Here is a 27,818-nt window from a genome sequence, read left to right as displayed (position 1 = left end):
AATATACAGTACAAAATGAATGATGAAGTTAACTGGGGGGAATTGAGAATTGAGACAGTATTTGTAGAGAATGAAAAGATAAAGTGACAAGTGATCAAAGTGACTTGGTGTGATAATTAGCAGCAAGTAATGTAAACAGCAGAGAAGAGAGGCAGTGTTGTACCACAGTGATGCAGAGTGCAGTTATATAATATAATGTAGTATAATATAATATAATATAGTGCAATATGAACAATATAGTGTAATATAATGAAATGTTATATAATATGGACTAGTATAATAATATAATAAAAATATATAGAGTGTACAGTATATATGTATATATATTGACCTAAATAATAATACAATAATACAATGATACTAATGAAGCAGGTCATGTGGGTAGTGTTTTATGGGTGTTTTATAAGTTTAGTGTCAAGGACGGACTGTTATTGTTGTCATCAGCTGCTGTTGTACAGTCTGTAGGCTAATGCTCTTCACCTCCTGACCTCAGCAACACATTACAAAGGCTGCTGGCTGTGTGTAGGAGATCAACTAGATCCACCAATTCAACATTTGATTTTCCCTGGCTTTCTGTAAGAGCATTATTATGCGTAGGCCTACAAGGTTGCCTTGAGAAACAGTGAGGGGCGGTTGTCTGCTTATATTTGCCTGATACTCAAAATCATACTTTTGGGAAAAGATAGATTTTTATTTATTTATTTTATATATAATCCCCCTTAGTCTTGATTTGTGTTTGAATTAACTTGTTCCTGTGTATTTTGCTGTTGTATCTTCATCCTCTATAAGATTTTGTATAAACATTTTTTTGTATGTTTTAAATTTGTCAATAAAGACGGGTTTAAAAAAAAATAAAAAATCATGGACGGAACCGAGTTTTCCGGAAGTAGGCTACACTCCCCTCTCCGTAAATGTCTATTATTGAGAGTCTATGGAGGTCTATCTATGGATATCTGTGTGGTTATGTAATTCGGAAAGGGCCTGAGTCTTTCAAAGTGTTAGTTCGGGGGGGGAGCTTTTACAACTACGTTACCCATGAGCCTCAGCCAGGCACACGTCACAATGTATGGCGGCCCCAAAGTGCCAAATTTACACTTTCCGAACGTGTTCGGTTCAAAACAACAACCGACAATCAAACACCACTTTTTACGCCGCGATATTATTTCAATATCCAATAATAACCATGACCAATAACCATGATCAATATCCAATAATAACCATGACCAATAACCATGATCAATATCCAATAATAACCATGATCAATATCCAATAATAACCATGTATTTTCTCAGTTGTTATTGTGAGGATGAATAACTGTCAATTGTCAGCAACGCAATAAATTATTACACTTTTAATAATAAAGTTAACAGAAGCTGAAGGAAGCAAACATGTTTCCCAGGCTTTAGTCAGTGTTATAAAATGTTTTGATTGTTTACAAGTGTTTCTTTCTGCCTTCGTCAGAGGAGATTCTTTTTTTTTTTTATCCGTCTTTATTAAAAAATGTAAAACATACAAAAAAATGTTGTTCAAAATCTTACAGAGGATGAACATACAACAGCAAAATACACAGGAATACGTTAATTCAAACATAAATCAAGACTAGTACCACAGTTTCATCAAAGAAACACTTGTATTTGTCCCTCATTCGTGGAGCTTCATCGCAATAAGCCCCGCCCACCTCCAAACGGTTCTGTTTACTGTCACCATGGTAACGCTGTTAACGGAGGTCTTTGATAACGCTGCCTGTCAGAGTCTTGAAGGGGGTAAAAAAAACACCTTTTAAAGGCTACTTAAATTAAGAAAATGAACGTTTCTGTCACTCACACAGTTCCTAAGAAACATGAAGAACACAAAGTTGTCATGAGGCAACGAGTTTATGACTACCTGTATGGTAAGTACACTTAACCAAACGGGAGTTTGCGTTTTAACATTTGCTAAGTTACTGTTTAACGTTAGCTCATTTGGTTGACTGTAATGATAACTGTTTGTTTCTTGCCACAGATCCAGTTTACACAGTGTCATCCGAGGTAGACCATGCCAGGTCCAGCCTCAAGGCCTACGCCTCAAAGCACCGAATTGTAAGTTATGTCCAACCTATGTTTCTATAGGTTTTTTTTTCTTATAGCAAGTAAGAATATTACATGTGTTGAATAAAAAATATTTGATTGTTGTGTTATCCTTAGTAAATCCATCTAGAAACATAACCTCCATTTATAGCTGAAATATTCACTTGAACAATTATAATAATTGTAATAATGATTGCACACAATTTCTGTTTACCTCTCATCCACTAACAACAAGTCACGGCCAAACCATGACCAATAACCATGACCAATAACCAATAACCATGACCAATAACCATGACCAATATCCAATAACCATGACCAATAACCATGACCAATAACCATGACCAATAACCATGACCAATAACCAATAACCAATAACCATGACCAATAACCAATAACCAATAACCATGACCAATAACCAATAACCATGACCAATAACCATGACCAATAACCAATAACCATGACCCATAACCAATAACCAATAACCATGACCCATAACCAATAACCAATAACCATGACCCATAACCAATAACCAATAACCATGACCAATAACCAATAACCATGACCAATAACCATGACCAATAACCAATAACCATGACCAATAACCAATAACCATGACCAATAACCATGACCAATAACCAATAACCATGACCCATAACCAATAACCAATAACCATGACCAATAACCATGACCAATTACCATGACCAATAACCATGACCAATAACCAATAACCATGACCAATAACCATGACCAATAACCATGACCAATAACCAATAACCATGACCAATAACCATGACCCATAACCAATAACCATGACCAATAACCATGACCAATAACCATGACCAATAACCAATAACCATGACCAATAACTAATAACCAATAACCATGACCAATAACTAATAACCAATAACCATGACCCATAACCATGACTAATATACAATAATCATGTATTTTCTCAGTTGTTACTGTGAGGATGAGTAACTGTCAATTGATTGCTATAGCAAAAAAATGTCAGCAACACAATAAATTATTACACTTTTAATAATAAAGTTAACAGAAGCTGAAGGAAGCAAACACGTTTCAGCCCTAGGCTTTAGTCAGTGTTATACATTTTTTTTGATTGTTTACAAGTGTTTCTCTCTGCCTTCGTCAGAGGAGAGTGCCTGAATTTGGGTCCATGTTCAGTAACCTGCATCACCACCCACGCTATACTTTTCAACTGGACTCTGCAGACCCTGTACCTACTTTTATTGATCGTCGCTGGCGAGGCCACACAGAGCAGCGCAGAGAAGCACTGCAGCAGCTGGCTGGGTATACACCATTTTCATAATCTGCAGTGGTTACTTAGTGTTTTAACTCAAGGTTCTTGAGTACTTATAATAACTATAAACTGTGTCCCGTATGTACTTATGAGCACGTAGCTGTGATTCTTGATTGCCTTCTTCACAGGGTTATCCAAAACGACACGTTATGTCTGACGAGGGAGGATTGCCATGTGACCGGAGCAGACCGCTGGAAATATTTTAAACGGTTAGTTTAGCCAGCCTGCAGTCTTAACACTGTGACTATAACGCACCTATATTCTGTAAATTAAAACTTGTTTCTGTTAATGCATTTTCATTTTAACATTAGCTTTTTCATTTGAATTATGATACAAATTTAGCGGGGCATTTTTTGAAAATGAAAAAGCAAATGTCATTTTCTTCTTCATTTTAATTTGGCCAAAGAATGTGCATTTTTGAAGATGAAAACTAAAATCCAAATTAGATAAATTAGTCATCATTTTATTTTTGAGTTAAATAATATTCTGAAAATGATAAAGCATTTCTGTTAATGCATTTTAATTTTCAAATTAGCTTTATCATTTGAATTCTGATCACTAATCGCTTCCATAGTTTCTCCATTATATACTGAAAAAGTTTTTGATGGTGTGTGTCTGTGTTACTTTTAGCCCCATGATCCACTCCTTACAGCAACTTCCCCCAGATGTTTTTTTCACTTTGCCAAAGTAAGTTCAACATATTCCCATCTATTCCAGCTGTGCCACTTTGCTGCCCAATGGTTTATTGTCTTTTTTTTCATCTTCTCAGAGGGGAATTTGAATCCACTGGTTTGAAGAAAGCTGAGCGACAGCCCACTCACTGCACTGTGGGGGTTCAGACCGACTACAGGGAAAGTGAATCACAGACAGACCCGTACAGCCCTGAGTATGTGGTACGACCCGGGACAACCCCCTCAGAGCTTCTGCGACTGGCAGCTTTGACCTGGGGTACATGAACAAGTATTACTCTCTTCTCCAGTTACTGACTTCTCTGTAAGTCTTCTTGGTCTAGACATGACTACTCTTCCTTTTGGTGATTATTAGTCTACTTGTACCTCTTCTAACAGACCAATACCAACCTTCACTTCTAATAATTACATTAGAACCTTCTCTGATGAATGAAAATCCTTTTCAGGTCGAGGTCTGCCTGCAGGGCTGGCAGAGGTGGAGATGATACAGCGGGCCCGTGCCAGACGAGTTTGGGAGGCCTCACTTCCTCCATTGGATGACATCAGTCAGCTGGACAAAAGGAGACGCATGATGGAAGGGATGGAGGCTGAAGTGTGGGAGTTCAGAGAAGGGGAAATCAAGAAGTTAGTCTAACTGGATAAGATAAGATAATCCTTTATTTATCCCACAACGGGGACATTTACGGTGTTACAGCAGCAAAGAGCAAAGATTACAAACAAAAAGTGAACACAGTACACAATTTAAATTAAAAAAAAAAAAAAAATGTACAAAAAATAGATTGATACCACAATATAGATTTTAAAAAAAAGATCAGCTGAGAGCTGCAGTTTTGACAAAAATGTAGTCAGAATATTCAGTTTAACACAGACATGCACACAGTACACATAAAGTGTAATATACTACATAAATACAAAACGTAACCACACACGTACCTAAAACTTGTTGGTGCTGTCGTTTAAGACTCCTCCTCTTGTCCAAGATTCATTTCATCTTAAGCCTCCTCCGATGAAAACTACCCTAAAGCTTACAATAAGGTCCCAGAACTTGTGCGGCTGTATGTACTGTGTTCTGAAAATGTTAAAATGTAAAATATAACAGCTTTAAGAAGCTATGTTGATTATTGGTTTTACTTCAGAAAGATCACATTTTTATATGTAAATGGTCACTGGTAATAAACTTGTATAAAATGTTCCTCTGACTAAGTAAGTGTTGGGGTCAAAGCTTGTTTTTTCTGCCCCCAAGTGGACAAAGTGGGTAAATGCTGGCACATAAGTTTGGCCAGAATTTTGTAATATTTTTTTTTTTAAACATACAATGCTTTGGCTGATATATTTCTTACTGAAAAGAACATGTTCAACATATATATATATTGATGGGCTTATAAAGCAATCCTGAATAACTTAATATTACTGCTGTCAGTACTATGCAAAAACCTCTGTTTCTGTGGTGCTTGGCCAGGTTGCAGGAGGCTCGTCTCGCTGTGCTGAAGGACCTCGTGAAGCAGCGAGACGAGACCCAGAAAGAGATCACAAGTGAGAGACTGAACCAGATACATTCTAAGCACCTAAAAGAAAAGGAGGCCAAGCTGAACAAGATCCACAAGGACTACCTCAGGTGTAAGACATCCGCCTCCTCTTCTATTATACAATACAAATGAGATCATAAATGTATTAACTAAGGCTTTGTTTACTCATTTTATTAAAGTATCCTTATCTTTCTGTCTGTAGCGATGAGAAAACTGGAAGCCAAGAGGAGAAATCTGGAAGGGAGGCGAGAGCAACGTGCAACTGTCAAAAGCTTTTCAGGTTCTCAGACGTATGCTCCTCGTACCTCCACCTGCAACAATGAGTTAAAAAGCTTCTACTTGGACACATATGAAGGTCTGGATTTAAATACAACACAGCATTCACAGCTCGTTATACCACAACAGCTTCCTTTGTTTAAAATCATGTTCAATTTTGTGATTCAAAGGCTTGCAAGAGCTAGAAGCAGGACTTTACGCTTCAGCCCTCAAGCCACAGGTGACGAGATCAAAACCTAAAGTCAAAACCACCAAGGAAGCGATCAAGTCCTCAGTGAGCAAAGCGGTTAAACTGACGCAGAAATACAAGGTAAAGCAGAACAAAATGTCTTTCTTAAGAATATTTCTTTGAATTTATTTGTTCCGTACATGTCAAAACACACAACAGAAAAAAAAAAAAAAAAAAACGATTCACACTTTATCCCATGTACAGAAAGGAGCAGGGAGAAGAATACATCTTGTTTTTGCCTGCCCCCTTACTCAAAAAGCAAAACAATAAATGTCTGGTCTGTCCAAATTACAATCAATGAATGAATATCAACATAAAACAAATCTGACAATTCAGTCTTCACTTCCTCAGAAATTAGAAGGAAAACACACAAAACACACTAACTGCAAATTTCATACAGTCTGATAACTTTGTTCTTATACATTTTCTTAAAGTGAAATATCTGAACACAACCCTTCAAATCATTATTTAAAGACTCAATGACTCTTTATGACTCAAGTTCGATTTACATATGTGTCATCAATTCTGACTTTGTAGGCACAGAGGGAGGAGAAGCAAGAGAATTACCTTCGTTTTCTTCTGATGAAGGAGAAGTCTGTTCCTCGTCCTGTCACTCCCCGAGTGATGGAGCCGACAGAGGTCAGCTGATGTGTGAAACAAACTGACACTGGTTTTACTATTTTTATCTTCTTTTACTTCTTACTGTTCTTTTATTTATGCTCTTATCTTAACTCCTCTTGTGTTTTAACTTGGTCATTTTTCATCTTACTTACTTTGTCTATTTATGTTTTATGTATATATACTTTTGATTTTTATTAATATTATTATTTTTTTGATAATTTATTCACTTGTTTCTATTTCTTTTCCTGCTCTTACCTTCTTATTGCTGTTCTCTTTTGATTTTCTTTTATCTCTTTTAGTTTCTTACATCTTTTTAAATCTTTGCTCCTCTTGGTCTCAGCTCGTGTTGTTGGGTTCTTGTGATGGTTCTTATGATGGTTCTTGTGATGGTTCTTGTGATGGTTATTGTGATGGTTCTTGTGATGGTTCTTGTGATGGTTCTTGTGATGGTTCTTATGATGGTTCTTATGATGGTTATTGTGATGGTTCTTGTGATGGTTCTTGTGATGGTTCTTCTGATGGTCTGGTTCTATATGTCTGTTGGGTATCGTGCACTTTGGGTTCTTTTCTGTTGAATTGTATTGAATTATTTTTAGTATTTTGTATTTGTTTTGTTCTTGTTGTTGTTTATGTTCTTCTGTGTTTGCTTTAGTTTGTTCTTGTTTTTGCTGTTTGTCAAAGCACTTTGTAAACCTGTGTTTTTAAAAGGTGCTATAGAAATAAAGTTATTATTATCATTATTATTACTCGAACATGTTCATCCTACCCTTATTGGAAAGGTTATTTGTTGATTGATCTTTATTTTCTTATCAGGGAGACGAGGAGACGGAGCTCGCAGTAATCCATTTGCAGAGACTACTGCGAGGGAGAAGTGTCCAATATGAGGTCTGAACTTATGCGTGTGTGTGTCTCCATGTTTGATTTTTTTTTATGCCTGTACAGTTTCTAGTAGGATGTTGATCTGGCTTAATTGTTGCGGTGCAGATGTTCACAGGCAAAGAGAATCATCTTGACCTCATCCAGGAACTGAGAAGCGTCAACGCCCTGCAGGCAGAGGAGCAGGAGTCACAGAAAGCAGACAAAGAGCGAATACTGACCCAGAAACAGCAGCGAGACAAACTCAGACATAAGGTGAAACTCAAGACACGATACTTAACAGCATTTTACAAAGTACAAAATCTTATTTCCCCTCTCTCTCTTTTCTTCTTCTCCCAGACCTCTTGGGAGTCGGCGTCTCAGGCCGGAGCGGTGGGTGCAGAGCTGGAACACCTGTTCAACACCTTGTCCAAAGATCTGATTCATCTCCAGGAGGAGCGCAGGATCCACGCCTTCACACTATTGGCCGAGAGAGATCGCCGCCTGCGAGAGGCTGAGGAGAGCGGGAGGAGACAGGTGGAGGAGCGCAGACGCAGAGAAGAAGACGAGATCTTCAGACAAGTGTGTAACATGTACCGATTTAAGGAAGTGGCTTTAAGATAATAGACGTTCCTGGTGAATAACTTTTGTACATTTTGTGTTTTTTATTTTACATTTTTTAATTCTATTTTATATATTGTAATAGCTTCTTATTCTGTATTATTTAAGTTGTTGTTAGTTCTGCTTTATTTCCTTGTTAATTGTTTAGCACCAATACACCAAGTCAAATTCCTTTATGTGTAAATGTACTTGGCAATAAACTCCGATTCTGATTCTGATTCTGATTCTGATTAAACTGCAGCTTGTGTGTGTTTGTCCAAGGTGGTGCAGGTCCACCAGGAAACTTTGGATCTGTATCTGGAGGACATCATCTTAGAAACCGTGGAGCAGACAGCTGACCAGCAGGCCAGAGAGGAGATCCACAGGAGGGCAAAGGAGGTCAACGATATCGCTTATGCCATGGAGGAAAGGTAATGGATACCTCATCACGTCTGCTCAGGCTTTTTTTGAATTGAATAGAAATTGAAGCCTAAGCATAAACAAATATCTTGTGTGTGTTTGTGAGCAGCTTGAACAATCTTCAGTCTGAGGAGATCGTGTCAGAGTTGGTGTACAGTTTCCTGATTCCAGAGGTCGAGAAGATCACCGTCAGGAGAAGAGGTTTGGGAAATGAAATGCCCTTAACAAAAATAGAGAATTAAAATACAGTTTAAATTTAGGAGACCTCACTCACTGATCTAACCGTTTTGCTTTCTCTCTCCAAAGTGCACCAGAGGCAGCTCAGACACCTGCAGGCAGCTCGGAGTCTCATTCAGGGGACCGCAGAGCACTCTGGATTCCTTCCTAGTATTCAAGGGGCCTCACAGCTCACCTGTCCATCTGAAAGAGCCTCCAATCAAATCTTGGAGGAGATGATCCACCGAGTGGAACCGGAGCAGGGCAAAGAAGAAAAGCAAGAACACACTGAGTGATGAAAAACTACAAATACACAAAAAGTCTAAGATACAGTCTGATATCTCAATTATTGTTCTTTTATATAATTAAAGCTTGGTAGTAATGGGATTTGGGTTGATTTTGTAAAGACTTTTGGCTGTACTTAACTTAATTTCTACTACAAGCTCACGTTTTTTTTGTTTTTTTTAAATCAACGTAAAGAGACGACGGCACACTAAAAAAAATAGATGTAACAGACAAAGCGCTTGATCATTTCCAGGCTATCCTACTCTTTATTTAATGCAAATTACAGTACCAGGGAACTATTCCTCAGAGCACGCAGAGGGAATATTTACAGAGGTGCACATTTAGCATACCTTCACAGAACAAAACAAACAAAAAAGAAAAGAAAAATAAATTCAGTCACAAACAGAGGCATTCAAGTAGTAGTACTGTTACACAGGATGTTTTTCGTAGTATTTTCTGTGATTTTTCTTTTTATTTAACCCCCAGTTAGCATATATATGCTAGTGTTAAATGTCACACTAGCATATATACTTGTTTGCCTTCTTTTTTTTGGTAACTTTGTTGTGTTTTTATTGAACTGGAATCTGGGGTTGAGGGTGAGGTGAGGTGGTCTTAACTGTCTGGTGGTAGCAACATGTTCATGAATGCAAAAATTACAGCAAGCCGGAAACGGGACAAGAGGCTACATGACTCAGACCCCCTTAGGTGCTACTGAAGATCCACCTGAATACACAGACGGGAAAGGGGGGAGGGGGGGGACAAGTTAAGAGAGACAAGGAGCTGCCTGAGGATGGCTCATCACAACTACATCTTAGTTTGGCTTTGGTAACAGAACCAACACTGAGTAATACAGAAACCATACTGTTTATATATATATATATATATATATATATATATATATATATATATATAAAAACAGTACATGAGGTCTTTAGAAAAACCCTGCTGCCATCTAAAACATCTCCCGCTACCCGACCCACTTCATTCCCCGGAGTCTGTGCCAGGACTGTTGTGTTTTACATGTTTGTGCGCGCACTTGTGTCTTAAGATTTAAACATCTGAAATCAACACTTCAGTTAAAGGAGAATATCCTTCCAATGAACAAAGTCTGTAGTTTACATTAAAGTGTGCAATGAAAAAGAGAAAAGAGGGGCGGAGCGTGTCTCAAGACAGCAGGACATTCAACAGCACCAAAGGGAGAGTCACAGTTTAAAGGCGGGTGGGGGGGAGGGAGGAGGGTGGAGGTTTGATGACAGGGGGGCTGAGGGAGGGAAACAAGGCGAAGGTGTATGAAAGCAAAGGCACTCCAAACTATAGTTACACTATACATGACTAGTTCTTGTTACAATAATACAGCTGTCATCTACTGTACTGTACAGGTAAGATTGAACATATGGCTGGATAAAGCTCATCATCTACAATATCCATCAACATCAGTTTTTGTCCTGATTCTCTTTTTTTTTTTCTTTTTTTTTTTATCGTTTTACTTTTTCCCCCTACACTTTCTCGTCTTTGTTTTTGCTCATGAACAGTAAACGGGTCTGCATATATACAACATACCTTGAACACAACATGGAAAAAAAAAACAACATAAAAAAACCCATAGAATTCAGAATTTTGGTGAGGAGCATTTATACTGTATATATACAAATTCAGCTTTTTTTCTTCTTTTCATTCCTTTTTTCTAGACGTTGAGTATTCTGTGTTAAATAAGACCCTTTGACAGACTGTACCGAGTGGCTCTATGTGCGGCAGGTGGAGCAGGAAGGAGGAGGCTAAGCCTAACACTTCAGTCAGTGGTCACAACGACGCGAGAGAGAGTCGACGACGAATGAAAGACCCGCCGCTGCCGTCGAAAACTTCTCGGGGATGTCGAGGAAAAGAAAAAAAGTGAAAAATCAGAGACGGACAGAGAGAGGGGGAAGATGTTTGTCTAGACGCTGCACTGTCACAGAAACACTGCGGTACAAAGACAGAGAATAGAGCAATGCCCTAAATCCATCTACAGCCATATCACAGACAACACAGGAGGAGAGGGGAAGAGAGAGAGTGCTGGAATCTAAACACACTCCAGCAAAAACAAAAACACCACCTTCTATAAATCTATTGTCTTTAGGCAGCAGCAAATATTGCCGCTGCTCTGCCGGATATGAGCTCACCATAAATGATTTCTGAACCATTGTAGTTAATATACATATATCTATATATATACTTTTTATACATAAGGAAAAGTAATATATAAACTGTGTATGAATGCATGTTTGTTTTGTATTGTATGTATATATTATACAAGCACACAGGACCAAGATACATGTCACATCCATCGAACATGGCAATCCAAGAAAGGAAAAAAAACATCTGCCCGGGGAGTAAAAAAAAAATAAACTTTAAGATAAGGTCGAGTAAAACGGCAGCTAACCGTTTAAAAAAACAACCCCAGGCAAAGAAAAAAAAAAAAACAAAAAAAAAAAACTTTAACCCCACCTCTAACCCCCCCTCGTCATCGGTGGGACTACTTCTTCTTCTTCTTCTTCTTTCCACATACATCAGGGTCATCATGCATCCATGTGTGTGTGTGTTTGAGTGTGTGTGTGTGTGTGTGTATACCCGTGCGTGAGCCTCATGCCTTGTCTGTGGAAGTGGAATTGAGAGGGCGGGAGACCCCCCCCCCGGGTGATCCTAACCATACTCAGGCCATGCACTACAGGAGGAGGATACCCCTGAAGGGGGCGAGGTGAAGAGTGGGGGGGAGGGGGGACGCGGGGGTCTGAGATCGAAGGATGAGTTTGCAGAAAAATGGAGGAGGACAGGAAAAGAGAGGGCTGAGGGGGAGGGGAGTGGGGGGGGGACAGCTTAGGACTTTTTCTACAGATTGTCCTCTTACAAACATTAGCAGGCTAGCATTGTGTATACATGTACAGTGTACTTTAATCAAGAGTACAGTCGACGACACCTCGGGCCCTGCGCTTCACTTCCCCGTCGAGAGGGCGCAGAGAGATGGAGTAGAGTTCGAACAGCTGGATGAAAAGGAGCCAGTCGGATGGGGGGGATGGGGGGGGGGGGGGTAAAAAGGGACAGATGAGGGGGGCTTGGTTTATGGTCGTGGTGTGGGGCTGTTGGCTAGCTGTTGAACCCGGACTGCATCAGCATCGCTCCGCTGCTGTGTCAGGGAGCGGAGCAGGGCAGAGCAGCGCTGAGCGGAGCGGAGCTCAGCCCCCCCCCTCCCCCCGCCCGGGGGCAATGGAGAGGCCTTTGGGGGCTGGGGCTGAGACCGGGGCGGGTGTGGTGGGCGGTCTGCGGACTCAAGAGGTGGAGTTGGAGGCTGAGGCGGAGGCGGTGGTGGTGCTGGGACCTCGTTCTGTGCTGCTGCCATCTGTGGACAGGAAGATAAAAACTGTGATGTCATCATGAGGGTTTGTTATGAGATATACAAAGAGAGAGAGAGACAGAGAGAGAGAGAGACAGAGAGAGAGACAGAGACAGAGAGAGAGAGAGAGAGAGACAGAGAGAGAGAGACAGAGACAGAGAGAGAGAGAGACAGAGAGACAGAGACAGAGACAGAGAGAGAGAGAGAGAGAGAGAGACAGAGAGAGAGAGAGAGAGAGACAGAGAGAGAGAGAGAGAGAGAGACAGAGACAGAGAGAGAGACAGAGACAGAGACAGAGAGAGAGACAGAGACAGAGAGAGAGAGACAGAGACAGAGACAGAGACAGAGAGACAGAGAGAGAGAGAGAGACAGAGAGAGAGAGAGAGAGAGACAGAGACAGAGACAGAGAGAGAGACAGAGACAGAGAGAGAGAGACAGAGACAGAGACAGAGAGAGAGAGAGAGAGAGAGAGAGAGAGAGAGAGAGAATCCTTACAGATGACTTTCAGAGCATCATCAGGGAGATGAATGGATCATGCTCAGTTTCTAAAATGAATCAAGTCTTATAATAAACCTCTAACACCAATGTGAAGCTGCTCGGTGACCAACAGTCTCCAGATGTACCTGAAAACTTCCAGGTGTAAAATGCATGCAGATGAGCTGGTATGATGCAATCTTATGGAAACAGCAGCTTTATTGCTCACTTTGCTTCTTAGTTGAAGGGTTCTATGTAGCAGTTTGTCCAAAACCAGAGAGCTTTAACTTGAACTTCACTTATGATACCCGTTCATCTAAGAAACATTTCATCTGTTGTGTCCGTTAAAAGCAGCAACAAAAAGTGACAATAATAAACGCTTATGGGGTAAAAAAAAAGAAAGATTGAAGCATGTCTCTAACCTGTGGTGGCAGATGCGTTGGTTGGGGTGGAGGCTGCGGCCTGACTGCGGGCGTGGGCAGGGATGAGTATGGAGGCCAGAGAGGGATTACTGGATAACTCTGAATGACAAAAAAAAAAGAAAAAAAAAAGGTGTTTAGTCGTTAACTGTAATTCTTGGATGGATAGCAGGATGTCGCTAAACTTTAACTCTGCACTGTAACTTTTAACTCTTTAAAAAAACTTGTCTCAGAATTTTTTTTCTGTTCTTGTTTGAGCTTTTTTTTTTTGTGCTTGAAAAGTTTTTCAGCGAAAGCTAAAAAACTTTATTATTTATATTTTTACTTTTTTATTTCAATTAATTTCATTTGAACATATTTTCAGATTTAATCATTTCAGTGATTTTTTAATTTTCTATCCTCTTTTTGATGTCTTGTGTGAAGCACTTTGAATTGCCTTGTTGTGGAAATGTGCTAACATAAATAAACTCAACTTGCTTGATATGATTTTTTAGATTGTTAAACGCAGTCTTCAAAAAGCCTTATGACACTTTGATTTATTTTAGGTTTGCCTCTGGTTTCAGACTCTGGAAGTCCAGTACATTTGAGTGAGTCAGGGGGAGGGGTGAGAATCCTCTCTATGAAGTAGCTCTCATGAGAAATGAATGTGTTGTTGTGAACATGTTGGTAAATTATTTCTGCAGGGTGAAAAAGGTTGTTTTCTGTGCATGACTTCCACGTTGCGTACCCTGGGTGGTGAAATTGAAAAGCGAGGGCTTCTCTCTCCCGTTGGGCAGTTTGACGTTGGGGTCGCGCAGCTCGTCGAAGAAGGAGTGTGCGCAGGCCTCTAGAGGAGTGAGGCGGGCCGTGGGCGTGTACTCCAGGAGGCGGGAACACAGAGCGATGGCCTCCGGAGGCGTGCGCGGCCTGAACACCTGAACACAAGTTAAGACAAAAAGACGGACAGGCAGACGGGAGTGATTACAGGAGATTTTTAAAAACAAAAGAGACAATTTAATTTTGTTGATGAACAAACAAACAAACACACAAAATGAACTTGTGTCTCTCTAAGTCAGGGGTTCTCAAACTTTTTTAGACCATGAACCCCTTTTTCCAAGGATCTTGTCGTTGATTAGCATATATTAATACTATGTAATAATGTACTATGTAGTACTTTGCAACAATAGAATAAGGCTACATTTATACTTAGTTAATATACGTATATAAGTTTAAGTAATTCATTTGATAAACTTTGAGAAAATGTTGCGCCGAGGTGTTTTTTTGTTTTGAGTTTTTTTATCGTTTCTCACTATGAAGTGACCGACATGTCTCGATCATATCAGAATTTAAAACTAAAGTGGGCGGGAGTATTGGACAAAACAGCTGATTTTATTGGAGCAAGAGTTCCCAGTTTGTAGTTATGATTTTTCAATGAAATAGCACACTTCTACAATTGTTTGTAAATTATTCCGTGGAGCCCCAAGCTATGGTTTCGCAGACCCCTGGGGGTCCTGGGACCCCACTTGGAGAATCACTGCTCTAAGTTACCTTCAGTGAACAGTGAAACCCCTCTGAGTGTTTTAGTTTGTATGCAGGGATTTGCTGCAATAGTCCAAAGTACTTTTGGTTCTGCACGCAGTTGCAGAGAGCAACCACAGGAGGGCGCTTGAGACGCCAACAGGAAGACCTGCTGCTGCTGCCTGCTGATTGGGCGAGTGTGTTATCCAATGAAGGTGCAGTGGGTGGGACTGATGAGAGGAAGCTAGTAGGAGAGTTCGCTCCACCTGTTAGAAATATTGAAACTGCTGACCTGATGGACTGTTTGATCAGTTTGTTGTTCCAGAGCTTCAAATGAGATGACACAGGGTTCAACATACTTTACAAACCCATAGAACATGTTAAAGCCAGTTACAAATAATCTGCCAAATGTGGAAAAAAAAGAAAAAGTGATGCAATGTCAAATCACCAGCTCTGTTTAATCTTCCTGGAAAATGTAAAAATTCAAACAGCCTGACCAACTTACTGTCAGGAAGTAAAGACACAGAGGGGATTTTACATGCTCTTATCTCATCACGTCTTGACTGTTGTAAAAGCCTTTTTACTTAACTGAACAAAAAAATCTATGGCTGGACTGCAGTTGGATCAGAACTCAGCTGCCAGACTTTAAACCAGAACCAGAAAGCATGAGGACATCACTCTACACCGCGGCTCCCTGCGTGTTTTACAATTCATTTTAAGATTTTACTGATTACTTTTAAAGCTCTCCGTGGCCTAAACCCACGCAGCACATTGAGATCCTCGGGGGCAGAGGTCTCCTGGTGGTTCCAAATGCAAAATTAAAAACAAAAGGGGGATAGAGCATTTTCCGTTTGGGCTCCAAGACCCTGGAACGACCTGCCCGAGGAGATCAGGTCGGCCGAATCACTCATCTCTTTTAAGTCTCTTCTTAAGACACACTTTTTCCGGCGAGCCTTTCCTGATTTTTGTTGATTTTAAATTGTTACTATTTTCACTTCCTTTAAAAGATTCTGTATTCTACAGTTCTTTTAAAAAAGGGATTTTATATCTTCAAGTGATTTTTATTCCTTAATCTTGCTGTTTATTATTCTATGACCTGCCTGTTTTTAGATTTGCTGTCCTTGTAAAGCACTTTGTAACTTGTTTCTGAAAAGTGCTCTATAAATAAAGATTATTATTATTATTAAAGTCCAAACACGTTTTGAGTTTTTAAGACATTTCCAGATTAAACGACACTATTTGGAGTGTTTTTAAATCTTCATGTTGATCTCCAAACTGGTGTCCATTAACATCAATGTGAGTGTAACAGCAGTTCTCTTTGCATTCCTAAAAAGACACAAATCACTGTCTGCCCTGACGTGGGGCAGCTAGCGTCTCATGCAGCTCTGACAGATGGAGATGAGGTTGGATGGCGGTGAAGCGGCGTCATGTGACTACAGTGTGACAAAAAACACAAGCATGGAGACAAGAGATGCTGTGGATCTTAGAAAAGAAAAAAGGGTCTTTTTGTACCTGTTGACTCACCTTAGTCCAAGGATGTGCCTTAATCTGGGGGAACTTGAACTCGGTGTAGTTGGGGTTCATCTCCCTGATTTGCTCTCGAGTCGGGGTGCCAAGAACCTGCAGGGGGGAGAGGACAGACGACACCCACATGTAGCTCGTTAGCTTCATTCTCTATTTACTTGTTTGCAGTTAAAAAAGAAGTTTGTGAAGACTTTTTTTCCCCCCGCCGGTGATCACCTTGATAATTTCAACCAATTGATCCACGCCGCTGTCACCGGGGAAGATTGGTTGTCCTAGCAACAGCTCTGCCAGCACACAGCCAGCTGACCACACGTCTAACAGGAAGAGACAGAAAACATGAAGAAGATAATTAACAACCTGGACAAACATCAGACAAACCTTTTGATGATAAAAACATTAAACAGGATTGTTATTTAGCTGACTGAGTGGATGAGGAGTTAAAGGTGGGCTTGTTACAGCTGCAGGCGGCGTACCTATGCTGGAGGTGTAGTCGGTCGCACCGAAGATGAGCTCAGGAGCTCGATAGTAGCGAGAGCAGATGTACGACACGTTGGGCTCTCCTCGGACCAGCTGCTTAGCACTGCACGCAAAATCAAAAGCACACAATTATCACCACCATACTCTGCTGCTTTTAGAGCAACAGAAGAAGAAATACACACCTATGGAAAAAGTTTCTAACATGCACTATTATCTTATATTATCCTATTTATCCTTGTATCATATAAGTCTTTGCTTATTTTTGTGTTTATTGTTGATATTTAATGTTGTTCACCAAAGTTAAATTCCTTGTGTGTTTAAGAATACCTGGACAATAAATCTGATTCTGATGTTTTTTTTGAAGAAAACTACAAAACAACCGTCCACTATTAGAAAGTCAATATGGAAACCGTTTTGGTTCATTGGTGAAAATTGAAAATGATCAAACCACAATACACTCTTTAAAGGAGTAGTTAGACGTGCTTGTATCCACCCCTCTAAACATGCAGACTATAGTCACTCATCGTGATGTGTTCACTGTCCTCACGTTAAGTCTGCTCAGCAATATGAGGAACTGATGTACTCACCTAAAAACTACATCAATTAAAAGATATCTGGTTCTACCTACATCTCAGATTGTTCAATATGTTTCTGTATTCAAATATGCTTCAATCTTAGTTTATTAAAAGTATGGTGGTTTAAAAAAAAATCTTCTAAGAATTTTTAAAAACTCTCAAAGTAAGAAAATTGAAAAAAAGAAGTTGCAACCCTTTTGCAATAATATGAAGGTTAATAAATCAGTGAAATCTTGTAAAGTCTGCAACCAAAGCTGTCTACGGTTATGAACACGACTTTGAAGTTGTCACCATGAGTTTATTCATCAGTTATCTCCTCTTCTTTCCCCTTAGCTTAGTTAGCTTAACAAGCTGCTGGCACGAGCGTTATGTCCTCAGCAAGACAGTGAAGCAGGTTTGATGAACAAAATATCGAACAGTCCTGAACATGCGGGAAAAAAACAACAAAAAAAAAAACCCAGCCCACGTGAGAGAGAATGTGTTGAAACACGCCGACTGCGTCTCACCTGCCAAAGTCACAGAGCTTGAGCACGGCGGTCTCTGGATCCAGCAGCAGATTCTGAGGCTTGATGTCCCGATGACAGATCCCAAACGAATGGATGTATGCCAGGCTCCTGAACAGCTGGTACATGTACAGCTACACACAGAGACACACACACACACACACACACACACACACGTTAGCACTATACAAACAGCCGTCAAGTTTTCACTTCAGGATTAAAGGATAGAAACAACTACTAAAGACTTTAAATCAAACTAAAGCACAGAACAATTCATCAACGATGTCTCACAAAGCCTCTTCAAACTCCTCAACTTTAGAAACACGACCATTTAGAGACAAAATCATCTGTGTGCTACATCTCTATCACAAACGTGTGACAGCAGTGACTCTGATTCTTTAGCTCTTTATGCAGCATAATAAATATTCAATCAGCATTCACCTCTTTTAAACACACAGAGTTTCAGATAAAGCTAGGAGACATCTTCATATCGTTTTAAGTTTTTCAAGTTTTAACTTTCTTGTGAGATGGAAGAGATGAACTGTTCTGTGTTGTTGATACGGTGAAACAATATGTGGAAGGTGTACCGGGTTCATATACTGATGATCACTTATTCTTTGGTGTACTTGTGAATAAATCATTAAAAAATTCTCAACCAAAAACATTTAATCAACCACAACTTGAGGATCTTACACAGTGTGGAAGGATGCAGTGATAAGACACAGAGTACGCTGTGCGATGATTTGATTTAGTATCTAACCTGGTCTTGTTTATAATGATAAGTTACAGGAACTTGTGTACCTTGACATAAACCATGGGCAGAGTCTGTTTGGCTCGGCTGTAGTGTCTGGCCACTCTGTAGACGGTCTCAGGAACATAATCCAGAACCAGATTTAGATACACTTCATCTTTCTGTCGGGGAGAGGAAGAAAAGAACACAAAAGGAGGTCAGACGTGCACATTCAGAGGAGAGAAAATAAAGTCAAAAGCATTGTGTGCAATGAGAAAATCCCTGCAAATGCTAACAATATGCTAACAATAAAACCCCTACAAAACAAATGACATTCAAATGACTCGTTCCAGCTGCCAAGTAGGTCAGGAAAAACTTCCTGTCAATCCCTCCTCCTCCTCCTCTCTGTCTCTCCTTGGCTGTGAGTAAACTTCCCCTGATGAAAGAAGCTGGTTGTGTTCTGATGCAGCAGACAGTTTTAGTCTGACTGGTGGTCCGTTGTAAAAGGACTCTTCCCTTGAGGACAGGAAACACATCCAAGCATGCGTCATAACGGCCTGTACTCCAACAAGCGGCCGCAGACAATGATATCATTTCCTTGTTCTGTGGTTGGAGGAGGCATGGATTGAAGGGCGGGGTCTGTGCACGTTCCCCCCCGCTGGAGAGCGCTGACCCGGAGAGGATGCTGTGTCGAGGCTTCTCCACCCAAATGGACTTCCTCTTTGCTTTGATTCTGAGCAGGGTTAGCTGCAAACTGAGTCACGGGGTGTTTCTAATGGAGCGACTGTTTGAGGCCTTTAAATCAATCTGCAAATCACAGTTTTAGCTCTTCTTCCTGTCACTAAAGGTTTGAGTGATGGAAGCAGCCAGCTCCTCAGATGTCACACATTGGGCCTGCTGAAGAGTTTTCAGGTTCAGATTCTTTATTGTCCCACAAGGGGAAATTTGCGTTGCAACAGGAGCACACAGAAGACCAGAAACACAAAGACAACATCACCATGAAACATAAACCAAAACAAATTGGAGAATCAGACAACACAGCAAAATATAAAACCAAATAAAAAACAGCGCAATATAATCAGACAAGAGCCCGGACCAGAATGGAAATTCAAGTTATTAAAGTGCAAAGTGGAGGTGTGCAAATGTGCAAAAAGAGCAACAAATAGCTCATTGTTGTTTAACATATTAATTGCTCTTTGTAAAAATGAGACCTGGAGTCTTTTAGTCTTCCTGACAGGAGCTCTAAAACGACGACCTGAGGGTCAAAGGTCAAACTCACTGTGAAGTGGGTGATCACACGTATGGCCCTAGCTGCTGATTATTGGAGTTGGAACATGTTCAAGCATCAAAAAGGTTTGAACTTTCTGTACAGTTCCATGGATGTTATTGTTTATTAAAACTCGACCACTCGTGTTTCAGATGATAGAATTATTCGACCTATCAGATCCCCTGTAGGGAAATGAAGTGAATACTGAAACACTGAAGCTTTGTGTGATAGTGTCACCGACCTGAGTCCATCCATTAAAACACACAGTGTGAGACATACTGCCCCGGGGCCTCCAACTTCAATTCATTTAATTATTCTCTCTCTCTCTGACTGAGTGTCCATCTCTCTCCCCCCCCCCATCTGTTCAGAGTTCACAGTCCAGCTGACACGCTGCTGACTTCATGTCCATAGAGCTCAATGAGTGACTCAGTTCATTCTGTGAAAAGCTTCCTAGACTCACTTTTTTTGGTACATGTCGTTTGGCTCAACACCTTTCCTTGTACTGGTTTCCCCTCCCCCCAAACCATTAGACATATATGGTGACTTATTGTTATACAGAGAGAGAAACAGGTTCAGATATCATGACTGACCAGAAGCGTTTTCCAAAACAGCTCGCTAACATTGATCGTTTCATTTATGCACACATTGGTCACTCGTTCCCTTCCCCCTCACACTTTTCCTCAGTGTGCTTTTCTCCTGTAGCCGTGTGCATATGTGTGTGTGTGTGTGTGTGTGTGTGTGTGTGTGTGTGTGTGTGCGCAGTGCACCCAGTCTTTCTCCAATCCCATTGATAACATTTGTGACGACTACAGGGCCCCGCTCCACCTTCCTGCTAGCGCCACCAAAGCTATATTTAGCCTAGCAACAGTGATGACTCACTTCCTGCCTACACTACAAAGCCACTTCCTCGACTCTTTCCCAGATGGTTAGCCAGTGGCGGGGATGTGATTGGCTCCTTCGCTCACTCCCGGGCTAAATAATTCAGCCTCCAATTTGCTGAGAAAAACCGCTTGCACCTGAACAACTGCTTCAGCGATCTATCAGCTACACCCACAGCGCTGCGTCGCAGAGAAGAGACAGGGATGGATGGAATCTGTGCAGTATGAAATGCACGGTCTAAGTTAAGTGTACATGTGTGTATCTAAGTTGGCAATTATGCATAGTACACATGAAAATACATGTGATTAGAGAACCAGCCGTGATGACATATCTGTGAAAAACAGAAAGAAGGGACAAACTGTGTGAGGAGCATCACTCATTTTGAGATTTAAAAAAAAAATGTGAAAAATTGTGCAGGGACCTCCGATCTGAAACAGGCACTTGCATTGTCATACTTCCATATCGTTCTAAAAAAAGCACAGATATATATAAATACAGGACATTAACAAAGGGGTATCATCACTACATGTGATTACAACAGAGAGACATTCACACCAGTGTGAGAAACACGAGGGACACCTTGTGTCGCTCAGTCTGGGCGGGGTCAGTTATTTCATCGTCTCAGCAGAGCATGAAATGCGGTCACATTATTAAAAAACAAACATGTGACTTGCACTCGTCCATCTTGGTAGCTTCAGAAATATTCTGAATGCATCATTATCTGCCACCTGCAGCTTTTTTATTTTAGCTTTACTGCACTCAAAGTCTCGTGTGTCTCGTGGGTTCATCACGCTCGTGAGGGGCAAAAAAAAAAGAAATCTGCCGAGACGCTTTGGAAAAAGATGTGTGTAACCCAGGTTAATTGAATTTGATTTAGCCTTCTGTTTTTTTTCTTTGAGAGGGGAGTGACCTCAGTGAACCTCCATAAATTATGATTAATCATTTTATTTTGTATTTATTTATTTCCCTATTCTTTTTTTCCTCCAAAACCTCACCTGAACTCCGCTAAAATCTATCAACCAATCAGAGCTCATCCCACTTATCATAAACATCCAGTTCACGCGGTCACTTCCTCTCATCTCATGCTTGCACAGACAGAATTGTTTGGTTGTCCAAGACGGGACAACTGTTGCATGCATTTACACAGCGGTGAGTTTGTATATTGTGTATTATAATGTTAGATCGAGTGATTAATGTCGTTGTTTATTTTCTCCTGCAGGAATCCCCTTTGAGAAACACGTGTGCTCACCTGACTTCTTTCTCCCCTCAGTGTGTGTGTACTGTAAGTAAAGATCTCCTACAGAGCAACGAGCAGACAACACATGACAGCTTCACTATTTCTGAAACTACTCTGATACCATTTCTCCCCCAGGAAAAACAAACATCATGTAAACACAACCTGAACAGATTGTCAACAGGGTGTTAGAGACGTTATATTTTCTGTTTTTATTGAAACACATGATGCTTGCTCTGGTATGTTATCTGGTGTCTGTACTGGTTATTAGTGGATCAAACATGGAATCATAAAATGTTTCAGTTCGGCTCAAAAGGTCACAAAGATGTGATTAGAATTAAAAACCATATAAAGCGGGCCAATTAACCAACGCGCCATTATAATCATTCTCTACCATAAAAGCTTATTTTCCTTTTCTCCTCTTCTTTAATTTGTCTCTTTCTTCTTTTACACCTTATTCAGTATGTGTTCTTGTTAGCTTTATTGTTTTTGCTTGGACTACATTAATAATTTGTCTCTGTGTTACATGTTTCTCTTTAGGAGGGCTACACTCCTCCAGCACATTTCTTTCAAAATGAACATTTTGTTAATGAACTTATAATTATGTACTGTCTGTTTTTCCATTGATCTATTGTGTTTGTTTGTGCAATAAAAAGAAGAAGCCCCTAGACGTAGGTGATGTGTGTATATGAGATGGAACTTTAATAGCATATGGTGTTGATTATACTTGAAGGTGCTCGATGTAAAGGTAGGTTGAGTTTTATTCAAGCATAGGTGGACTTGTTTCAGTGACTTGAAGTTTAATAAAAGCGTTTGTATGTTTTTCTATAAACTCATGTGATTCACAGCCACCACAGCACAGGGCAGCTCCAAGTCTCTCACACACACAATCTTTGTCACTACAGATTTTTAAAGGAGGCACAAAGTCAAACCGCTGTTTGCCAAGTTGCCCACGCAGTTTGGACCTGTGGCCTTCCTTGTTTGAACAGTATTATATAAGTGGTTAAAGGGTAAAAGCAGTAGCACGCTGCGCCACATGCCAGCCGTTACATAAGCCTACCTGTGCACATGTTGACGGCTTACAACAACAGCTGTGGTCCTAACCTGCTCACAGCTGCAGCCAGTGTGAAGCCTCCCATCAGGGAGAGTGACAACACACACACACACACACACACACACACACACACACACACACACACACACACACACACACACACACACACACACACACACACACACACACACACACACACACACACACACACACACACACACACACACACACACACACACACACACACACACACACACACACACACACACACACACACACACACACACACACACACACACACACACACACACACACACACACACACACACACACACACACACACACACACACACACACACACACACACACACACACACACACACACACACACACACACACACACACACACACACACACACACACACACACACACACACACACACACACACACACACACACACACACACACACACACACACACACACACACACACACACACACACACACACACACACACACACACACACGTACACACACGTTCTGTTCTGGCTTGCTGTTGGTTTTAGGATCCAGTTTAAGATTTTATTATTTGGTTTTTTAAATCCCTTAATGCGCTGGCGCCACAATATGTGTCCGAGTTGTTGCACCTCCATGCTCCAGTCAGAGCGATGCGGTCAACACAGCAGATGGATGTTCCAAGGTGCAGCAGGCTAAAAACCCCCGAGGTGACAGAGCTCCCAATCTGTGGAACAGTCAACCTGTTAATATAAGAACTGCTCAGTCCATCAACTACTTCAAACCTTTGCTTGAAACTCACCTCTTTGCTCTGACTTTTAAATCCATTTGAGCTTGACATTTTTACATTTTTATTCATGCTCCTATTTATTGTGTTTCATTCTATATCTTATTTGTTGTTTTTACATTGTGTGTTTGTACAGCTCTTTGGTCAATCAAGGTTGTTTTAAATGTGCTCAAGAAATAAAGATTGATTGAACTTGTCTGCATTAACTTCCCTGAAATTACCTTTTGCCTTTTATTCACCAGCAACACAAACTCCTTCCTTTCTCAATCTGGGCTCTATAGGTGGTAAATGCCCACACCAGCAACACCGTGCCAGTCTCCATAATTAGCATTGAGTGATAGTGAGGAGGGGGGGATAAGAAATGGATACATGACAGAGAATACAGGGGTATTTAAATGGTGCAAACGTGGCAGAGATTAGAATAGACACAACTGAATATTGTGGATAAACAAATAACTCGATCCTGTTAGTGAACTTTATCAAATTTGGAATGGAGTGGGGTCGACTCTCTGCCAAGTCAGTATACAAAGAATTAGCTCTGATTCCCAGAGATCAGAGAGCACATGGCACAAGGCGAGGGGCGGGAAGTGGGCGGGGCTTACAGCACTGAGGGGGAGGGCCAAAATCGTGTGAGTCTAAAATTAACCGATACCCAGTGAGTGGTCGGCTCACTGGGGGCCCTCTCACCCGTCTCTCATTTGTCTCTCCTCTCACCCACACACACACACACACACACACACACACACACCCACACACACACCATCACCCCCCCCCCCTCTCCCCCTCCCCCCAGCCTTTCCTTTAGCCTCAAGAGGTGTGCAACATGGGAGCATTCCAATCTGCAGAGTCATGGTTAAAGTCCCCTCTGCATGCGAGCGTGTGCCAGGTTCATGTGTGGCTATATTTGACACATGGAGCGCTGCCTGTTCCGTCAGATAGTTGAATGACATATCCTCGCCTTGTAGTCTCCAGCGGACCCTCCAGACAGACGGCAAAGGGCGGGGGGCCACAGCCGAGAGAGAGAGAGGGACTTCCCTTTGCCCATTGTACCGTCTGAACGCACTAATGAATATATGAAAGGCCAAAGAGAGGGAGTCTGACGGTGCAGCAGACAGGTTACATAAACCTCTAAAAAAAGGCAGGAAAGTTTAGATATTGTGCGTATTAATAGTGATTACACTAAGTCTGAGACGTGGGGGGGGGGGGGCAATATTATGTTACCAGTGTGATTAAAGCCAGCTGCTCAATCCTTTAAACACTGTAATCCCAGGAACACTTTATGGTGCATTTGAAGATGAAGAGGCTCAACATGACACAGAGGAGGGAGGAGGGATCTATCTCTCCTGAAAACTACAAAAGTTGAATGTGTTTAAAAAGCTTTTTAAACTTTAAGAACTGTGATATTCAAAAGAATGGATTAAATGTTAAGATTTGACATTAAATACAAAGAAGACTAACATATAAAGACTGAATCGAACATGTACAACGATTCATTCCCAGAGCCTCAAATGGAGACTTTGGCGCCGATACTTATGTTTATTTTAGAGAGGAAAAAAGTTATGGACTATCATAAAAGGTCCAATATCAAACTTTTGAGCAGACCGCTGTCCGCTTATTTATTACACTGTTACGTGTTTTCTAGACAGAGGTGACGGCATCGTGGAGCGAGCATTTTTAGACACATGATAAAATGTTTTACTAATCGACCCCCAAGCAATGTGTTCTGTAAGGAAAGTTTCCATATCGCTGCCTTTCATCTACACCATTTATGATGTTTGTGTGAAAACATGGGCGGAAATCACGGGGGGGACAGGGGGGTCCGGACCCCCCCAATCCTAGAAAAATAGATAATAAAATAAAAAAATCCTGTTAATTGTCGCCCCCAATAGTGAAGTGAGATATCCGCCCTCGTGTGAAAAGCAAAAACTGGCCAAAAAACACTGGGTGACAGATCCATCTGTTGGGCTCTCGTATAACAGTCACTACTGTGCCTTAGGAGGAAGAGCGTGTCCACTGATCACACAGTTGCCTAGCTCCTCCTGAAGTGTTAAATCCCCCCCACATTGGTCTGTTCTGCAGTTGACTGCATGGATGAAACCTCAGAAGAAGAAGATGAAAGAAGCATCACTCATCCCACTGACCTTGTCTCCACTGGAGTAGAAGAAGTAGCGCAGGCGGACGATGTTGCAGTGGTCCAACTTCCTCATGATCTGCAGCTCGCGGTTCTGTGAAACACAAAAAACAATCATGACACATCACATTGAAGTCTTAAGGGCCAGGTTTCAAAAAATCAAAGTGGAGCTTTAGGAGACTTTGAAGGCTTTTCATTTGACCTGCAGCACAACTGTGGAAAGTTTCACTCAAGGACCAAAAAGTGAAAATGCCAGAAGCATGGGTCAGTAGTCTTGTTTGCACTGTTTCTGTGTCTTGTGACTGAAAAACACTTGTGTCACTAATCCTCTCAGAAAAACAATCACCTTGTTGTCAGCTACGTCGTCGTCACGAGCTCAATGTGACAGAGTGTCAGGAGTCCAGATGACAAAATGAGATGAGGGTGCAGAGAAAGAATGCTTTTAAAAAAAAAAATAGAGAAAATGGAGAAACATTCCTTCAGGGACGGATACATCCCAGGAGTTTAAAACATGATGACACAGTAATGCACTGTGTGGCAGAATGCCTGTTCCCATCAAAGCAACAACAATTACAACAAAAGAGCAGTGGGAAGCACAAAGAGATCGGAAAACAAACCCCGTAATAGAAACACTTAAGAAAAGTCAACTTTGTTAATAATGGGACATGCATCAGGATCTCTCAGAGCCACGAGAGCAAAATGATGGCACTCACACACAGTGTCCATGCAGAGAGTGGCTTTGCTCATGGACTTTAACGTTCTGTTGGCGGGCGGGGATAAAACCATTACATTAAGCTCCGCTCTACAAACAGATCCATTATAGTTTATACTCCATTTCTCCACTTCTTCTTCCCTCCATCCTCTTCATCACAGTGTTTTAAGATGTTCTTAAAGGGACACTTCACCCGTTGAAACATTAATCTGTATTGACATTGGGTCATATATGTAGAAATGTGAAATACATTTTGAAGTTGGAGCCTTCTTGGCCGAGAAAAGACAGAAAGTGTCTTTTTGGCTCGTGGATGAAAGACACCAAATCCCAGAATGCACAGCACCACAGGCCAGCGGCGGCTAGAATTAGAGTTAAGTTTGGATTCTGGGAGTGAGTTCCCACCCACTGATCTGTGATTGGTCTGTAGCTTCAGTGGTCGATATGAGGAACTAGCGTTGTAGTTTCACCGCGCTAACCGCAACAGCTTCCAGTGATGCAAAAATGGTCATTTTGCGTCACTGGAAGCTCCTTTACAGACTCAGAAATACAAAGATTTCTCATCTCAGGGGAAAATGAGGGCAGGATGCACGACCATTCAAAAACACCACCAGGTTTCTAATGATACAAAGATTAATGCTAATGGGTGAAGTGTCCCTTTAAGTGCTTGTGTAACATTTCAAGATTGTGGAATGGAAAACCAACGGAAACAAACGGAGAGCAGAAAACAGCGATTGAGAAGTTGAGAAACCATATGATAATCTGTTTTTTATTTGATAGCAGCTACATTAATAGAAGACAGGTTTTGCACTATTTGATGTCACTTGTTTTTGCCTCACATGTGCAAGCTCACATTTTTTGGTATTTGTATGATCCATTTCTTAGAAACTCAGTGGAGTGCAGGATGGAAATAATGAATTCAAAACCAGAATGTAATCAGATGAAATTTACTGAGACATTTGAGTTGTGTGTTTCAACTGGCCAGATGACGAGCCGGTGACTCTCCCACTGATTTATTCCCAAACTGAACGCTGAAGGTTGAAGTGTGATTGACAAGCTGACTAGCAATCTA

General features: G+C 41.0%; 2 protein-coding genes across 5 annotated transcripts in view; one reads left to right on the top strand and one right to left on the bottom strand.

Annotated features, from left to right (window-relative positions):
• Nucleotides 1–1,727: 1,727 nt before the first annotated feature.
• On the top strand, nt 1,728–9,206 carry cfap91 (cilia and flagella associated protein 91). Its single transcript, XM_065961838.1, has 17 exons — nt 1,728–1,891; nt 2,002–2,078; nt 3,220–3,377; nt 3,516–3,596; nt 4,018–4,074; nt 4,157–4,335; nt 4,523–4,700; nt 5,536–5,693; nt 5,805–5,957; nt 6,049–6,188; nt 6,645–6,746; nt 7,542–7,613; nt 7,713–7,859; nt 7,944–8,165; nt 8,466–8,614; nt 8,713–8,804; nt 8,910–9,206. The coding sequence occupies exons 1-17, from the start codon at nt 1,804–1,806 to the stop codon at nt 9,113–9,115; spliced, it is 2,259 nt and encodes a 752-aa protein (XP_065817910.1). The 5' UTR covers nt 1,728–1,803; the 3' UTR covers nt 9,116–9,206.
• Nucleotides 9,207–9,347: 141 nt separating this feature from the next.
• The window catches only part of gsk3ba (glycogen synthase kinase 3 beta, genome duplicate a), a 38,097-nt gene continuing 19,626 nt past the window's right edge, over nt 9,348–27,818 (bottom strand). Inside the window, exons 3-11 of one of the 4 annotated variants that reach the window (XM_020659423.3) lie at nt 26,048–26,131; nt 18,742–18,852; nt 17,944–18,074; nt 16,859–16,965; nt 16,602–16,699; nt 16,374–16,481; nt 14,092–14,278; nt 13,368–13,466; nt 9,348–12,477 (exon numbers count right to left, since the gene is read on the bottom strand). In XM_020659423.3, coding sequence (XP_020515079.1) covers nt 12,407–12,477; nt 13,368–13,466; nt 14,092–14,278; nt 16,374–16,481; nt 16,602–16,699; nt 16,859–16,965; nt 17,944–18,074; nt 18,742–18,852; nt 26,048–26,131 — 996 coding nt within the window. In that variant the 3' untranslated portion in view covers nt 9,348–12,406. The remainder of the gene's footprint in view (nt 12,478–13,367; nt 13,467–14,091; nt 14,279–16,373; nt 16,482–16,601; nt 16,700–16,858; nt 16,966–17,943; nt 18,075–18,741; nt 18,853–26,047; nt 26,132–27,818) is intronic. The other 3 variants (XM_020659424.3, XM_065961841.1, XM_065961840.1) reach the window with 3 other exon arrangements.

This window comes from Labrus bergylta, chromosome 13 (genome assembly GCF_963930695.1).
Source record: "Labrus bergylta chromosome 13, fLabBer1.1, whole genome shotgun sequence".
Lineage (NCBI taxonomy): Eukaryota > Metazoa > Chordata > Actinopteri > Labriformes > Labridae > Labrus > Labrus bergylta.
Note: the sequence above shows the minus strand (reverse complement) of the source record. Positions and strands in the feature narration are given on the sequence as shown.

Bases quoted from the DNA above. Each gene is read 5' to 3' on its own strand.
- cfap91 (XM_065961838.1), top strand. From the start codon at position 1,804: ATGAACGTTTCTGTCACTCACACAGTTCCTAAGAAACATGAAGAACAC. The intron at 1,892-2,001 runs GTAAGTACACTT...TTCTTGCCACAG, and splicing joins AGTTTATGACTACCTGTATG to ATCCAGTTTACACAGTGTCA. The intron at 5,958-6,048 runs GTCTGGATTTAA...TGTGATTCAAAG, and splicing joins CTACTTGGACACATATGAAG to GCTTGCAAGAGCTAGAAGCA.